General features: G+C 36.4%; 1 protein-coding gene across 1 annotated transcript in view; it reads left to right on the forward strand.

Annotated features, from left to right (window-relative positions):
- The window catches only part of TBC1D15 (TBC1 domain family member 15), a 36932-nt gene that overhangs the window by 8522 nt on the left and 10080 nt on the right, over positions 1–18330 (forward strand). The window contains exons 2-11 of the mRNA XM_087767961.1: positions 2193–2291; positions 2539–2613; positions 3354–3492; positions 5073–5283; positions 10510–10612; positions 11653–11850; positions 13392–13520; positions 15394–15497; positions 15804–15898; positions 17824–17940. Coding sequence (XP_087624087.1) covers positions 2193–2291; positions 2539–2613; positions 3354–3492; positions 5073–5283; positions 10510–10612; positions 11653–11850; positions 13392–13520; positions 15394–15497; positions 15804–15898; positions 17824–17940 — 1270 coding nt within the window. The remainder of the gene's footprint in view (positions 1–2192; positions 2292–2538; positions 2614–3353; positions 3493–5072; positions 5284–10509; positions 10613–11652; positions 11851–13391; positions 13521–15393; positions 15498–15803; positions 15899–17823; positions 17941–18330) is intronic.

Genomic DNA, 18330 nt, shown 5'->3' on the forward strand with positions numbered 1-18330 from the left:
AGCACTTCCTAGATGTTTTTTTGTAAGATGAATGCCATATCTTTCTTCAAATTAGTTACATTATTGCACCTTCTAGAGTCCCATCTGTGTGACTCAACCTTTTTTTCTTCAATGATATAACTGAGCTTAAAAAGTGCAATGTTTTTATATTAAATTCTTGATAACAGTTGGAAAAAATAAATACAAGATTGCAGCTGCTATTGGATAAGAATACATACAATAGCTTGGCCTTCTGGGTTTTCAAGCTTGGAGAAGTTTTTCTCTCGAGTAACAGTAGGAGGGAAATAAGCTGCACTGTGAGAAGTCCTCTGTTTTACAGATGCCCTCCAAACTTCTGAGCATCTTCTCGCTTCTTCAGTTTTATCGCCTGTTGTGGCGGAGCGTGGGGCAGGGAGAGGGATCTGTTACGCAGGGCAGCGTAGAATTTTTCAGTTGCTTGACAGCTGTGGCATTGGGAACACGTTTTCTTTTCCGTGAAAGGAAACGTTTGTCCTTCTGAGAGATCAATGGATGGAAAATAATAAAAACAATTATTAGATTGCATACTTTCTCACCTGAGAAAGTATACTTTGTGATACTTACTAACATTAGTGGCAGAAATACACTTCTGCCAGTATAACTCTGACACAAATATTTTTTATTTTTTTTTTTTTCTGGAACAGCTGTCCCAGTGATTGATCACTTTGGTTCGTGCTTCTGACTAGTTGTGGTGATAGGTCAGGTCCAAATAGCTGGGAAGGTAAAATCTAAATAAATTCCAAAGTTGCCTTGTTTAAACAGGGACTGAATTTAAAAACAGGTATTTGGTAGAAATAGAGGGAGGATGTTTTTTGATAGAAAAGAGAAGAAGCTGTAATAGAGAAGAAGAAAGAAGGATTCCAGTATTTGAAAGGCAGCTTGGTGTTAATAATCCCTCAAGAGGGACATTATACTAAGTGACCTCTAGAGGTCTCTTCCAAGTGATATTTCTGTGATTAAACAGGACACTTAAGAAATTTCTTGCTTGTGTAAAGTGAGGAGAAATTTAAGAAGTAAATAGACAACAGAAAGGACGAGTTAACTGAATTTTATTGCTGTTTTTAAGCTCTGTATTCTTATCTGGCTAGTTAAGCTTGCACACTCAAACTTTTAGTTTACTCGCCTGACTGCAAATGTGATGATTTTAAAAATCTGACAAATGAGGAGGTTCAGAAAAGGACATACTGATATTTTAGTACCAAAGAAATACAATATCTATCTCTGATTAGTTAAGAATTATTAGGCTTTGCCTTAAAAAAAATGTATTTCTTAAGGCAGTGTTTGCAGCTTGGTTTGAAAATTAACATGGTTATAAAAAAATTACTGTTACTGTTTGATGTGTTTCACTTCCACAAAATTGAAGTTTGGTATATTAGGGACTTTTACTCTTCTTTTAGAGAGCTGTTTGAAACAGAACCCGTTTACATTGTTTATAGAGCCTTTAAGAGTGTGTATAGCAAGTAGCTTTGAAAAGCCTGCTGAATTTTGACAGACAAGAATTCTCTGATTTTCTTTTTTTTTTAAGAGCATGATCAGAATACTGTGAAGGGTTTTGTAAATGCTTAAATACAAAAGTTATGTGGGCGGTGTGTACTCCTACAAGCCTCTCTTATCTGACTGTCACATATTCTACCTTTGAAAAGGAACCTTTGCCATTCACCCTGAATGTAGGATTGGGCCATTATTTAATCTAAGGCTGTGCAGTTTTTTATTTCTGTGCAGTTCATCTTTTGTACACTGGGCTGTCCGTTTTTAATTTAAATTAAAGTTATAATTTCAACATGCTTAAATGGCTAGTGGGGGAAAGGCAGACTATGTAAGAAAGGCTTTTAATGTTTTAAAAGCTATGTAGTATTTCCATATGAACCTCTGCCCACTGATTTAAAAAATACTAGGTATTGAATGCATTTTTTGTGATTTACTGGTGAAGTAATAGTAGTCGGTATATTGCTTAGAAGAATTTTAACAAGTTCCGTTTTCCATTGTTTCTTGATTTAAGTAAGTGAGAGACTCAGATCTTGGGGGTAGGGAGGAAGGAAAGGTAACAAAACCCCTAACAAGGTAGAGGTGTTCCCTTCAACTTACGTAGGTGAGTCAAAATGATAATGAGTACCACAGGAGAGAGAAACAATTCTAAAATCTTGTTTTTTATTTCATTACCCACTTTGTTTTAGGTTGTATATGAGCAAGAAGGAGTTTTCATTCATTCGTCCTGCGGAAAAAATGATGACCAGGACAGCTTAATAGCAGGAATACTACGTGTCATAGAAAAGGTATTTGCATAATACAGTTATGGAAAATTCATGTATTTGTTAGCGAAGCACATAACGTATTTAGCGAATCTTAAATGTCTTCTTAAGTATAGGATTTTGTAAATGAACAAACATCACGTAATGTTTGACATTGCATCATTTATGTATATGTGTGTAAGTTGTACCATAATCATACCATGAATAAATAGCAATATGTACTTTGTTGTGTAGTGTTGAATTTTTTCTTTTATGGTTGTGTGTATTGTAGGAAAATGAAGTAATAGTAGACTGGAGACCACTGGATGATACTTTAGATACTTCTAATATCCTCTGTGCTGGAAAGGTATGTTTGTTAGTTATCAGTGTTCTTCATTCTGTTTCTCCAGAGATTTTATTTTGTGTTAACTTATGCATAGATGTTCTCATAAATGGAAGCAAAATCTATTTCTGTGACTATTGTTGGTGTTAATAGCTACATGTAGGAATCATATTTGTGGACTGCAGCCCAGTTCAGGTTATTGGGATACATGTGTAGGTGACTGTATTTAGTTTTTACTTGGTTCATCTATAAAATAGAGGGGGACTGTCTGTAGTAAAGACCAAATCAGCGTATCATGGTCACCAGTCCCCCTGCATCTAGTATGTTGTAGTCTGGTGATTCACTCTTCATAAGTAGACTCAAAACAGAAAGGTACTGTTCTAATGCAAAATAAAAATAGAAGTCTATGGAGGTTCCAAGATCCAGTGATATATGGCATTTAAGCAGAATTAAGAGGAAGTGACTAAAGGAAAAAGATTTAAGTTTTACATTTAAATAAAAAGTTTGTTATATTGGCAGTCTGGAAGAGAGGCTAGGATATTTTAGTACCATGTTGAATTTAAGTAAAACCTCTTTTCTTAGTTAGTCTTAGTCATAAGTCTAAATTTCCTGTGTTGAACTGTATCATGGTTCTTAGGATTTGAATACTACAGATTCTTTTAATCTGTGAAAATGAAGATGCTTATTCTTCTTGTTGAATCTGAGAAACTAGCTCAATTTTCACGCCTTGTGTTTTTTGATAGTCGCTTTTTTCCCCCCCTCAGGATTCCAGTTCTGTTGTAGAGTGGACTCAAACTCCTAAAGAAAAATGTTCCCGAGGAGCAGACCGTCCAAGTAGTTATGAAGCAGAATGGGACATGGTCACCACAGTCTCTTTTAAAAAGAAGCCTCATTCAAATGGAGGTACTTAAAAAATAAGTGTGGGTTGTTTTGTTTTTTCTTTATGGTAACTTGTAACCGAAGAATTGCTTTTTACATACAGTAAAATGGATTTTATTAAGAATTGAAAAGCTGGGAGTCGTTTGTGGTAAGAGGTGAATCTCTGGATGTGGGAAAAAATTCACAATGGAATAGATGCCATCTGTTTTCAATCTAATTTTTTCTTTAAATTGCTAGAGAATTGTATTGAAAATAAATGTTAAATCTAACTTCTTGCTGTGACGATCGTTAGATGATGTAGCAGTTTTATCTGCATTGGGCTCTTGCATTCTTTCAAACAAATGGAATTTGAACTAGATGTCATGTTAGAAAGGAAAATGAAAAAATAAGTGGTTTACTACTCAAATGCCTTTCCTTACTGCAACAGCAGGGGGAAGTGGAATGTACAGTTATGTGGTACATGAGTCTTTTTATAGGGTCTTTTTTACTTTGGCAAAATAATGTTATAGCTCCATCATTTTTGTTATAGTGTCTCAGTAGGTATGTTGTCAAAAAAAGCCTGGGGGAGAAAGTAATTTTTTTTTCTCTCATTCTCCTGTAGTATTTTTCTTTATACTACTTGTTTTCCCTGTATCATTTCTCAGCCTATAACTGGGGACCGTTGTGCTTGTTTCACTAAGTCTGTGATGGTTTTAAACATCATCTATGTCATGTATGAGTGCAGGGTTTGGACTTAGGGTTATGAATGTTTTTGGGTAAAGCACAGTCCTTGCTCCTAGAATACTGGGTTTGAGAGGAGCTTTTAGTGCTAGCACAATATAAAGCGAAAAACAGCATCTCTGTCAGGTAAAGGATGGTTTATTACGTCACTGGTTTGTATTGATTTTTCATCTTCAGGCGTCAGAGTACATCTTCATCCAAAGTGAGTGTCAGTGAGCACTACTGACTTGGATTATGCTCTTTGCCACTTCTTGCTTATTTCCAGTTGCTGTAATTTGATGGGGACAGGCCAGGGGGTGTGCCAGATTCTGTCCAGGCGTGCTGGCAATTTTGCTTCCTCTGGTAAAGTAAAATTTAATCCATCCTCTCTGCATACAGTCTCGTGCAGAGTGTATAGATGCTTGCACAGTATGGGAGAGAGGGATGGGTGGGGAGATTTTCAATTCCTTCTCCCTTATTTTGGTAGCAGCCTTACAACACGTAGCAAATACTGTGCGCAATATATAGCATACAGTATCGTAATGTATATCGCATGTAGTTTGAGTAAGTAGTACTACCTGGTGGTGATGCTGGTGAGATTCAGCTTGCTGCTGGAATTTGATACAGCAGTTGTACATTTAACTGCTGGATCACTGTTATAAACTGTAGGCACAGCTTTAGGGGAGCAGTCTGATGGACATGCTCATTATTTTAGAAGTCTGTAGAAGACAAGGAGGCACAAAGAGAAATCCAGAAATAGCAGTTACAGTAGTTACGGTACACATTTTATTATCAGAACCAATGCTGTTTTGGGTTTGTTTTTAGGAACAGTGACAGATGCAATGCATTTGTAATTGCTAACACTGGAATTCAAACTAAAATCATGTGGTAATTTTGTTTTTAAGATGCTACGACTCATGCAAATGGAGAAAGCAAGTGGTCGTTCCTGTTCAGTTTGACAGATCTGAAATCAATCAAACAAAACAAAGAAGGCATGGGATGGTCTTATTTGGTGTTCTGTCTGAAGGATGATGTGAAGCTTCCAGCTCTTCACTTTCATCATGGAGATAGCAAACTATTGATTAAATGCCTTGAAAAGCATGTTGTGCTGAATGAGTAAGTATCAGACAACTCATTTCCGATTTAAAATATGGATTATTGGTTTATTTTTTAATTCTGTAATGAATTTCAGATTAATGCTTACTGATGTATATTTTGTTTCCTTTTTTATTAGTGGAATCAATTTTCAAGGTGACTGAAACTATAATTTCACATACGCATTTGGAATGTATGCTGAAGTTTTAAAATTGTTGGATCAGTTTATGAACTGGTTTAGAACCTGTTGAAGTGTTACTAGCTCCGTAATACCTCAGTAGCTCCCTCTAGTGGGTACAGAAGCTTTTCATGAACACTCCATGTAAAGTTAAATCCTTTCCCATGATTCACTTCTATTAAATGGGATAATTTGTGTTAAAATTTGAGATCTACTTTATGTGAAATATCTGAGTATTGACATCAGTGTGTGAGGTAACTTATAATACTGTCAACTAAATCAATTTATATATAAAAGCTTTCCCCCAGAATTCTGTTCCCCTGTGATTTCTTGCTGTGGGGAGTGTTTCACACTTGATCTTTATTGTTCAAATCAACTTTGTGAATGTAAACATAGTTAGACCCTATCATGGTGTTAAATACTTGGGTTTTGTTGTGTGTTTATATTGTGTTACCTCCATGTTTTTCACTTGGATAAAAGCCTTTTTGATTGGCATAGCATAAATGCAGAATAAAATACATGCTCTCACCATGTAGGCATAAGCATAATTTAAGAAGGCAACAGGGTAATAAGAGTAGGTAGAGTATGAAGAAACAATGAAGTGTAACAGGTACACCTGTAACAGGGGTAACATCAGTGTAACAGGTATTCTGTTTTCAAGTGTTTTGTTATCATCACTTGCAACATAATATTCTGATGACAGAGTTGAAGGTGGATAGTGAAATGGCTGTGGGAATCCTTATAGAGGGCTCTTTTTTTTCACGTTGGTAGCATCAATGGGGTCAGAGTTGCCTTCGACAAGTAGGGAAGGCTGTTGCCGAGTAATACTGTCAGACTGGAGAGCAAGCCAGTAGGACAGGAGGGCTGTATATTCATTGAACTGATTTGTGAAAGGCTTTGACAGTGTCAAGATGTGGTGTTGGAGTCTATGATAATCAGAAGTTGTCAGCTGCTTGGAGAAGGTAGCATGGTCAGTGTGACCAGCTGGTGAAATGGACCTGGCTGTAGCATTGTATGCGAGCTTTCTGAGGGGAAAATTCAAGAAGACTGAAGGAGAGGCTATTATGGGGACAAGATAAAGCTGTAAGTAAGAATATTTTCTGCAGAACTGTAAATTAGGAAATCCTGGATGACAGCTTCATCTTAAATCCCAAGTTTTTTCCTCCAGGTTCCCTTTGAGTTCTTCCTTAAACCTCCTTTCATTTTGTTTCCTAATTTCACTACTGCAGGTGCAGGGGAATATTGTCATCCTGCCATCCCCCCGCCTCCCTCCCCTTTCCCTCAAGGAAATTGTTCCTTTTTGAGCATACTGCTCTGCGTTTACTTATGTGTGGATATTTTCTGACCAGTTGCTGGTAGGCTAGGGCAGGTTTTTGAGGCAACCTATGTAGCAAACACTGGAAAACCACCTGTGTTGTATGGTGAGTTGCTGAAAGCTTTATACTCTCTCTATGTGGTCTGTTGCTTGTGTAGTGTGGCAATATATTTCAAATTTTCTAACAAACTCCCATAACATGTATTTAATGAACAGGACCAAGTTTTAGGTAGGCCTAGTGAGTACATTTGACAGTGTAGCAAACTGGTTTGTGTTGACTTAATCAGAACTTTGTTCTTGTGGTTAACTATCAACCAGAAACTTTAAAATTTTAGATGAAGGTTTTCCCTTATGCCTTCTTTCCAGTTAGTCCATTTGAGGCTTTAACAAAAGCGATTTAAAACTAATAAGTATAAGTTGATGCTGCTGGATTTTTTTAATTGCCACTATTTAAAGAGCTTATTATTTGAATATATATGTGTGTATACCTATACATAAAAAGCAATAAGCAACAGAAAAGTTGATAATTGAAATGCAGTACTACAACTACAGATCTGTACTTATACTTGCATTAATTTTCGTGGAGTACCATGTATTTAATGTTGAGACACTGGGACTAAGCTGATTTTGTATTTAATATTCTTTGCTCAAAGGCATAAAATATTTACAAGACACTGCTTTGCTATGTAACAAGTTATTTTGTCTTTTCATATTCAGGAAGTTTTTTCTATCTTTTGACTTCATGGTTGAATGTTTTTAAAACAACAGGAATCTAAACTTAACATACCGGAATACCTTAAATCATTTTATGAAGTTGGACACCTAAGCTCCTATAAGTCAGACATCTAGGGTCTGTCCAGGATTTGGTTGTCAGTTTATTACTGCATATAATGTTAGACAGTTTGTGTTACTAACAGGCATTATTTCCAGTTTCATTGAGTCATGTACTGCAAAAAATTATACTCCACATTGCTATATAAAATTAATGCTTATTGGTGAGTCACTGAATGAAAATGAAACAGGTAGTGATTTTTGGTTCCTGTTTCAAACACCATCTCTTTCAGGTAGTCGGCAGTGAATGAGTGGGTGCGTACCATTCTGCCTTTATTTGACCCAGTGGATTCTTAGTTCTTGTCCTTTGTAGCCTCTTGCCAGGTGATGTGGACATTGCTCTTGGGACAGTGCAAAACAGTAGCTGTCAGGTGGGGAAGAAACTGTATGAAGAGAGGCAGCTGTGTCCTCATGTGTCTGATTTTAAAAGAAGGCAGTGGCGTAGGGCTTGTGCCGTCTGACCCAGCAGCTGTGCGCTGGGGTGTCCAGGAACGCTTCTCAGACGGAGTGCCCTGCTAAGGTAAGACAAGGAAACTTGAGGTGATGTTCAAGCATTCAGGACGTGCTGAGCTGCTTAGTATTGCCACCTGGAATGGTTCTAAGCGTTGATGAATGCAACAGCTGATACTTAGGGAACTTTAAAGCAGAAAGACGAGGCAGCTATGGAAATTAAATTTGAATGAAGTTAAGCATTGAGCTGAGCAGGAACTTCCAGTTTTCGTTTTCTTACTTAGATTCCTCCCTTCCAGTTAAGTTCTGCTTCTGGCACCAAATTATTTTCTGTCATCTAGTTGTGAATTATGATTTTTTTTTTTTTTTTTTTTTTAGGAAAGCAAAAAGAACAAATACAACACAACTTGTGGAAATGGCAGGCTTCAGTTTGTTTCCTTTCAGTCTCTCTTGTTTCCTAATGGTTATTTATGCTTTAAGACCTGATATATCTAACTTCACAACCTCTTTTAGGAAGTGATGTTTACTCAGCTTTCTGGATGCCATAAGCAAATACTTGGCAGCATAATCACTTGTTATCCCAAACTCTAGTTTATAATATATGGGATATTGATGTTAAGGCAGAAAGTTTAGCTTTTCTCTAAAATATCTTTCTGTCATAGGTATTTTCTTCCTCTCTTCCTATTACCTCAAAAGTTTTTGTCCTTCTCTAACACTATTCCTTATAAAATGTCACGCCATTGCTGAAATCTGTGTGTGTGAAGTGACTAAACTTGAACAAAACATTTGTAATTTGTTGCTTTGAAGATTACGTGCTTCCTCATTTGGTGATACCAGTCTAACATTGAGAAAACACCGCATGTACGGATGACATTTTCTAACTTGCAGTGTTATGAGTAAATGTTTAATAAAGTGTCTAGCTCACAAATTTGTTTTGAACATTACCCAAGTAGCTATTGATACCCAACTGGCTGTCCAGAGAGAATGTTTAATTAAAATGGAGATATGGTACCAAGTTTTCCTTCTTTTAGTTGAGGAAAGCATAATACATGACTCAGCCTTTGCTCCTTTGCTGCTTTTTAGCAAAAGCCAGTTGAGCTTCATTAACTGTTGCCTCAGGACTATGACTGTGGTGTCTGGCTGTCTCAAAATGAGATCTCTTGTTGCATTTCATATCCGTCAGTGTTAACAGTGTCCTGTACTGTTGGAATGGGAGAGAGATAAGGCTTATTAAAGTTCTTATCTTTGACTTTAATAACATGGTAAATGATGCAGGTAGTAATAAAAATAAAAGTAATTTTTCTTTCAAAGACTAAAAATAGTGGATTTAAACTTTGGGAGAGAGCAATAGAGAGGTATTTTATAAATGCAAGTCTCTGTGATGGATTAGAGTCAGATGGCAAAGTGCTTGGCTTTCCTCTGCCTGGCTACCAACTCCGAGGCTTGAACGTCAGCCTGGCTTCTGAGCTGTTCTCTCCTCAGTCGCATATTGAACTGTGAATTGGTGATTCAGGAGCTGGTTAATGAATGGATGGGGTATCTGTGCTGGAGGAGGGGAGAAAATAGGATGTTGGGGGGGAGGGGTGAGAGCAAAAGAACAGATTAAATACTAGGAGCAGCGTGGTTCCACTGTCTTTGTTGTTACCATTTTCATCTGCCTGTGCAAGCCTGTTGGAGAAGTAAATGTTATCTTGAAGAACAAGAGTGTACAAATACAGTGAATTAGGCTAAATTGGGTTTGTGTTCCTTTGGCTTTTGGAGTCTACACAGAAGCACATTTGCAGGGCTGTACTGAGATGGTTCTGTTTCACAATACAGTGGCTGTGGTGTTTTTTAAGCTCCTATCAGTATGAATCTTAGAATTATTCTAACAGTAGCTGTTGTAATACTGTTGGTTAGAAATTCGTTGATGTGCTTTCATACATTGAAAAGCAGTTTGTATTCCTTTATGGAATGTTATACGGGGTGCCTTAATATAAGATTTACTAGCTGGTAGAAAGAATTCCTTAACTGTATATGATGACATGGGCTCTTTTTCACGTCCTCTGTTACTTTAAAGGAGTTTCAGCATATATGTGTTGAGGCTGACTGTCTCTCACTAAATTTCCTTTCCCATGTCACCTCTTTTTTTGGTCTGTTGTCAAATATAGGAAACTTTGCTTACATGTGGGTGACAAAAGTTATCTTCCAGAGTAATTTCTCAAAAATTTCTCAAAAGCATCGTGATTTTTCAAAGAATGAAAGAGTACAATTCAGAATGAATATGATGATGACTAGTCTTGTGAAAAATGAAAGTCCTGTTTTGTAGTGTGTTAGCTTGTGAACTTGTGCCAAGAACTGAGTGATCTTGCATCAAACCTGCTTTCTTTGCACAAAACCTGAAATGTGACTTCAAAAAACAGTAAATGTTATAAAAACATGTTCAGGAAGAACTGGTTGTACTTATAGAAACCCTTTTTTAATTTTATTGCAGATCTCCACAGGATAAACGGATTCTTCTTGTGAATTCTCAGAACAAGTCTCTGTCTCAGTCTTTTGAAAATCTCTTTGATGAACCATCATATGGCTTATTACAAGTATGCGTTATCCTTGAATTTTTTGTTCTGAAGACATTTATTATAAAAAACCCACCTTGCCATGTCACACAAATATTCCTTGAAGCATTGCCATTGTAGAAGTATTGATTGTATCCTAAAACAAATGCTTACTATAGAAATTACACTTACTTACAAGTTGTTTTCTATGTTCTAATAATTTCTTAACTTCTCTGTGGTACTATTTCAAACCTATTCAAGTTAGTGTTATCTGTGATTCTATACATTTAGGTACAGATAGCTTTAGAAAGGTGAAGGAGGAAAAAATGTTAGGAGTTACCGAAATATATTAATTAGAATTTTCTAAATTTCCCTTGACTAAATATTCTTCTCCTTAATATTTTCTGACAGTTTTGAAGGGATGCTGGAAATACAGCAGCAAACAGCACAGTGTTGCCTAAGAGAGGTTTTGGGTTTTTTTTGTTGTTGTTTGTTTTTTTGGTTTTGTTTTGAGTTTTTTTGTTATGTTAAAACTGCTTATCATTTGGTGGGATTTGTGGACTTGTGAAAGTCAGCAGCAAAATTTCCAGTGACTTGAATGAGGCCAGAGTTTTGACCCACTGATTTGTTTAATTAAAGAAAATTTCCATGAGTGAATTACATTAGTTTCTGGACTTAGTTGTCAAATCAAGTTTTGTGTGAGATTCCTAGCAGAGTCGATGATAATTCAAGATGTGTTTTCTCTATGAAGGTAGAGAAGCTAGGCATAAGACAGACGTTTTGTGACATTAATCACTGGAAAGTAAACAGTAGATCTGATTCACTTTTATATGTAGGTCAGGCTTACTGAGCACACTGCTATCCAGTCTTTCAAATCAATCAGTAGTATTATCTTAAGTATTAAGATCTCTTTTTTTTTTTAATCGTGTAATGACTGTACTGTATGATACTACTGATACATGAAACTTCAATAACTTTGAGACCTACAATGCTCTTCCTGTTGTTTTGCTTTCTTTGAGTACAAGAATTCCAAATAATCTGAGTTTTTTTGTATTTTACTTATTTTCCTTGTTATAACACAGAAATTGAAGAAAGATCCATACACAGTAACAATGGGAAGATTTTCCAAAGTCACAAACTATATTTTTGACAGCTTCCGTTCAAGTGACCCATCAAGTCAAAGGCGACCACCATCAGAAATGGCAGACTTTCTCAATGATGCTATTCCAGGGCTAAAGATAAATCAGCAGGAAGAACCAGGATTTGAAGTCATTACACGAGTGAGTGTGTAAATGAATATAATACAGATGCATAGATTCTTTTTATGCACACCTTTAAAGGAATGGTAGGACGTGAAGGTTGGTGAGTTATACTGTTCATGCTTGGTGATTGTGGCCTATGCTGCCCTACCAATTATTCACAAGAGTAAGATCATTATCAGCTACTTCTAGAATATGTAATTTTTATGCCTGCAAATAGGAGTTTTGCTTGGAAAGAAGGTTTGTCACTACTGAAATGAAGATTATTGTTATCTTACAGTCACTGCCTTGAAAAGTGACCCATTTCATGTTTAGTGTTTCCTCTGTGTTCAGACAGAGCTATGTTAAGTAAAATTGGGGTATACAGGTTAATAACCAACTTTCTTGGCTAATCACTTTAACATTTCAGTTTAAGAGGGATGAGGAGATGAAAATGAAGTATTTAATTGGATGATTAATGTCTACAATGTACAAATTTATGTATGACTTGAACCAAAGTTAGAATGAACTTGTAATTTGTGTGGGCTCCTGTTGGTGTCTTTTACAGGTTGGTAGAAAAGGTTTATTTTTAAATGCTTGTGATTACTATTTAAGCAGCTCTCATGTTTTTAGAGTGTTAAACTGTTTTGAAAGTGTTTTTTTTTTTTTTTTTTCTTGAGTTCAAAATAGTGTTAATAACTTAGCGGTAGCTGTATGAACTATGTAATTCTAAGAACTTGTTGCCTAGCACTTACTCAATTTATCAATGAGGAAAAAGTATAATGAATGCTACGTATTAAAAATAATACTGAGCTATATGTCTTAATCTGGCAAATGCCTTAGACTTCTAAAGAGTTGAAACACAAATTGACTCGGTGGTTGCCATCATCAAAATATTTTTAGAAAGTAAGGAATTACTGTCTGCTGAATTCTGTTGTGCTTAAATGTGCAATTTGGGAACTGAGAGAGGCTAACCACAAACTGTGAAACTTTGGTGGGTGTTAGGAGTTCTGAAAGCACATATAGTCTTTGGGTTGTTTTGTTGTGTTGTTTTTTTTTAAGGGGCAGTGTACTTAAACTGATCTTTTGGTCATACTGTGCAGTCTGTGTGGGCATAACACCTCTGAGCCCGAGTAATTCTTCAGTTCTCTCTTAAGATGTGCTAGTGAATATCAGGAATGTGGTTTTGAAGTGAAGCTCCCTATTGACCTTGTTTGCTGTGTTGCACATACCTAATACATTTCCAGTTGCATAGAGGCTTTTAGTCTACGGGAAGTTAGTTCAGAGGTGTCTGTGGGGATAGAAGGTTACTTAAAACACACGCATACATCCTCCTCCAAAATCTGAAATATTAACATGTTTACCCATGTCCTTAGCACAGAGTGTCTTGCTCTAAAGATCTGCTTGTGTTGGTCCACACTACTTGCCTTAGGCCCTTAGAGTTGCTAACTGAGGTATGCACATGTGAAAATATAGTTGCACTGAATATAAGAAACTGGCAAGCTTAGTACTATTTGTGCAGTTGTTTAAAACTGCCGAAGCACTTCAGTGGGATTCATGTAACTTATTTGTGTGTGTTTCAGATCGATCTAGGAAAACAGCCTGAAGTTAGTCGAAGAGAACCTGTGTCAGCTGAAGAATGGGCTAAGAATATGGATTCTGAAGGAAGAATTTTAAATGTCGACTACATAAAGCAATTGATATTCAAAGGGGTAACTTGTTTTTCTAAAGTCAGCAAGACCTGCAGCTTGCTTCTGGCCCCTTTTTCTTTCCTTCCCAAACCATGGTTATGCTGTTTTCATTATATTTGTAATGCTACATGCAGGACTTTGAGCCTGAGCCAGTCAGTATTGTCAGAGAGACTTCATAAAGCATGATTTCTTGCTACTCAAATACCTCAACAGTCTTGCAACCATACAAAACGCTCTACAAGGAGAGAGATCTTGTGGTGGCTGGCTAAAGTGAATGAGTTGAAAACAGAAAGGCTTAAGTGATAAAGAAGAGAAATCAAAGTGCCTTTCAGGAAAACACCAGTGCTTAATTTGTTAGGATATTGGGCTTATTCTTTTCTTTTTGAGGGTGTTTTATTTCTTTCTCCAACAAAGGAAGAAATTCTTTCCCTTTTTTGTCCAGCAGTTTGCCTGGATTTGGTCCTCACCATATGAGCAGTCCTAAACACTTTTGTAAACACTTTTCCTAATATTTATTATTGAACTGAGGGTTTTTGCAATATGAATGTGAATTCAGTCTCAGTGGTGGAAATTTTGAAAACTTTAGTTATGTCCTGTAGCCATTCTACCTAATGTTACTTTAGTATTTCTCTTTTTTTGGTGGGAATCCAGCTGCCTTAATGCATTCTTTGTGCACCTGTTGATGCGTGTTTGTAAGCATGCAGTCTTGCATTCTTGGAGTTTGAGCAGAAGTAGAGAGTGATGACATTGATATTACAGTTTTTTAAAGACTTATACATATTAAGTAATATACCGTGAAGGGGGTAGAGTGAAACTGAGGCCCTTTTCAGTTTCTGTGACTGTTCTTTAATATACCTGTGCCTGAGATGCCCAGTTAAGGACCCTTCTGCAATCATGAGAATTACTAGAAACTTTTTCTTCTAGTAGGCCATTTCCCTGTCATCTCTGTTGTCCATTGCCATTGGAGTAAGTGCTCAATTTTATTTATGACTCAAGATCCCAATAACTTCCAGTACATTAAGTGCAGATCCTCTTTAAAGAAAAAAGAAAAAAGTTAAAATGCCTCTCTTAAACTTCTTTCCTGTTACTGGAAAAGCTCCAGTTGCTATTTGTTTTTGCAGTAGTTGATGTGATTTGCTGCACCATCTTTCTTGCCTTAATCTAATGGTAAATGAAGAAATGTAGTGAGGAATCAAGCTGGCCTTGGACTGGTAGACTGGGGAGTCTGATACCAAATGTGCCTCATTCTCATGACTATATTGCAGGAGTTGCAAGAAACTCTTTGGATGGGAGTAAGGATATGATTCAGCTAGTACATTTTTGTCATCTACAAATGATGAGCATTACTTGGAAAGATTTCTGACAAACAGTGTCCTTGAGTGGACACTAGTATTTTTGATTGCTTGGAATATTCATCTGCATGTTGGCCATGTCTTGTTAGATGAAAATATTTGTTTAAATAAATAAATAAATAAATAAATGGAAGTCTAGTCCTCAAGATCAGTTTGTGGGGAGACCAGAAGTTTGGCAGTTAAGCAGCATGATGTTTAAATATATAAATTTTAAAGGTACTTTATTTGCTTCTTGAAGTCTGTGATGCCTGTAAGGTTTTTATTTCCAGCAGTGAAGCAAAAATATAGGTAGAAATAATCTTTTGTAAAGTTTCTTTATCTTCTAAGGATGCATCCAGTGCTGCTTCAGTTTTCTGCTTAATCATATTCTCTTCCTCCTGTTTCCTCCAAGTGTGATACCTAGTTAGCGGATAAGATTTGTCTGCAATTATAAAAATTCTCTTTAAGTTGTTACTTTAAGAAATGTTGTATCACTATAGGAACGTTTCCTCACAAAAGCAAAATAGTGTTTTTGTTAATGTTTCATATCCATTTTTCCCTAGGGTCTCTGCCATAGTTTAAGAAAAGAGGCATGGAAATTTCTTTTGGGGTATTTTCCTTGGAATAGCACTAAAGAAGAGAGAGCAAATCTGCAAAAAAGGAAAACGTGAGTACAGTGGGGTTTTTGTTACAAAATAAATTTAAAAGCTGTTTTTTTCTGATAGCATATAGTGATGTAGAAGGCTTTTTGCAAACTTGAAAGGCAGCTGCTAAAGATGGTTGAATGCAAAGAAATGTGTGAGACTTTCTTAAAAATTAGTGTTGTATTAAAGTAAAAGTATTATATAAACAGGGTGTTGTTTTCCCATTTATGCCAAAGAACAAAGGGAATGAATGAATGCTTAAATAAAAAAGAGAAAAGAAGTGTAATAATTGAGCATGTTTTGGTTTCACAATTATCTTTCTTCTTCAGGGATGAATATTTCAGGATGAAACTGCAGTGGAAATCTGTCAGTGAGGAACAGGAAAAACGAAATTCAAGATTAAGAGATTACCGGAGTCTTATAGGTAAATTTCAATTTAGAAACGTACCTAACTGCACAAATTCACACACTTTTTACAGTTCAATATGAAGTTGGAAAAATGTAACCCTTTGAGTAACCTGTATGAAGAGACACTAAAAACTAACATGTTGCTGTTTTCAGAGCTCACTAAACTTTGTTATATACTTCATACGAAAACTTTCTTAACCAGAGTAATTCAGAGCTTTACAGAATGGCTGGATTTTTTTTAACTTCCTTAATAACAAAAGGCTATTTATTTCATGTTATTTCATGATGTAATTTTACTGGGACTGTCATTAAAATAATGACATACAATAAGAATGTGAAAACATGTCTGTTTATATTTTAGAATTTCTTACAGGGATTTGTATATGTGCATTCTGACTTGTGGGGTTGTATACCTACTTTTTAAAATTTCATTAAGTTCTACTGACTATTAGCAGTTTGTATCCTCAGTTCTCTTTGGTAGTGAGATTTGGGCACCAACGTTCAGGATTACTAAATAATTATTTCAGGAGACAGGGTAAGATTTTCTGTTATTCTGAGACATGGACTAAACTTCTTTCAGCCAGTTACTCAACAGGCATACTGAAGGGGTTGAGAAAGTCTAATCTTAGTAGATTAGTAAACTACCTTTTTAGAGAGTGTGTGTTTTGTGTGTGTGTGTTAACAGGAAAAAAAAAATATTCGGAGTTCAAAAAAGGCCGAAGTTTTGTTTCCGTTGAAGCAGTTCTGTTCCTTTTTAAGTGTTTGACATGTAAATGACAATATTAAGCTTACATTGTAAAATAGATCCAAAACTACAAAACACTCCTTTTATTATAGTGCACTCAATTATGCTTATTTCAATACATCAACCTTGAATTTCACATTATTAAAGAGTATGCTGTGTGCTTGGTGTGTTTGAGGCATGAAAACCGCCTGATGAAACAGGTAGTTTCAGCTCGCTGAGTTAGAGGAACATAGAATCACAGAATGGTTTGGGTTCAGAGGGACCTTAAAGATCATATGGTTCCAACCCCACTGCCATGGGCAGAGACACCTGCCACTAGACCGGGTTGCTCAAGGCCCCATCCAGCCTGGCCTTGAACATTTCCAGGGATGGGGCATCCACAACTTCTCTGGGCAACCTGTTCCAGTGCCTCACCACCCTCATAGTAAAGAACTTCTTCCTTATATCTAATCTAAATCTACCCTCTTTCAGTTTGTAGCCATTACCCCATATCCTGTCTCTATGCTCTCTTGTAAAAAGTCCATCTCCAGCTTTCTTGTAGGTCCCCTTCAGGGACTGGAAGGCTGCTATAAGGTCTTCCCAGAGCCTTTTTTTCTCCAGGCTGAACAAGCCCAACTCTCTCAGCCTGTCCTCATAGGAGAGGTGCTCCAGCCCCCTGATCATCTTTGTGGCCCTCCTCTGGACCCTCTTCAACAGGTCCATGTACTCCTTATGTTGGGGGCCCCAGAGCTTGTGAAACAGGATTTATAAACATGCTGTCCTGAACTATCACAGTGTCTTTGAGCTGATCATGTGGTAACTTTCCTACTGTGGTTTATGCTGGATCGCGTACGTATTCATAAATGGCATTGCATAGCTAACTCGCATAAAATTGTTCTTAATCCCTGTAAGTGTAGAACATCTTCACTGAATTATAATCAGGATTTTTTCCATAAAAAGTGTTAACAAAAAAAAGGCAAAAAGCTTTAAAATCTGTTTATAAGCACATCCTTTTATTGCAGACGGGAAGGATTTTCTTTCTTGTAAAATATTCTTTATTTTGAAATGACATTCAGTTATGCAGTTGTCTTAAACACTTCAAAGCTTTGCAACAGTGTTTGAGGAAAAAATCAGCTTAAAACCATTTTGAATTCATTTGATGCTGGCTTTATAGAACTTGTTTTGAAAATGTTTTTAAATCTGGACTGTTCTCTTAGAAAAAGATGTAAACAGGACAGATCGAACAAATAAATTCTACGAAGGTGAAGATAATCCAGGATTGATTTTACTTCATGATATTTTGATGACCTATTGCATGTATGACTTTGACTTAGGTAAGTTCTTTCCTCTGAATGCAAAAGCCTTTTTTGTTTCTGATATGCAACTTTGCTAACGTTAAGCTTTGATATGCAGCTTTGCTAATGTTAAGGCCTGTTAATACAATTGAACTTGTATTGAATACAATGCTTTTTGTAAATGTCAAGATTTATATTTTAATAACGTAGATAACTGTTCAATTTCTCATCCTGCTTCTTCCTCTCTTCTATCCGATGCTTATCACAGGCATCTGAATTCATCAGCTGAGGTGGGATTGGGAATTAAGTGGCAGTTTGTCTTCACCATAGTGCTACTGTTGGTTTTGTTTTTTTTTTGTTTTTTTTTTTTTCTTAGAACTGAAGCAAGTTTGCTTCACAGAGTTTTAAATGGGTTTGGGTCTTTGGAGC

The sequence above is a fragment of the Nipponia nippon genome, unplaced genomic scaffold (assembly GCF_047370975.1).
Source record: "Nipponia nippon isolate SJK-2023a ecotype South Korea unplaced genomic scaffold, ASM4737097v1 scaffold_3, whole genome shotgun sequence".
Taxonomy (NCBI): Eukaryota; Metazoa; Chordata; class Aves; order Pelecaniformes; family Threskiornithidae; genus Nipponia; species Nipponia nippon.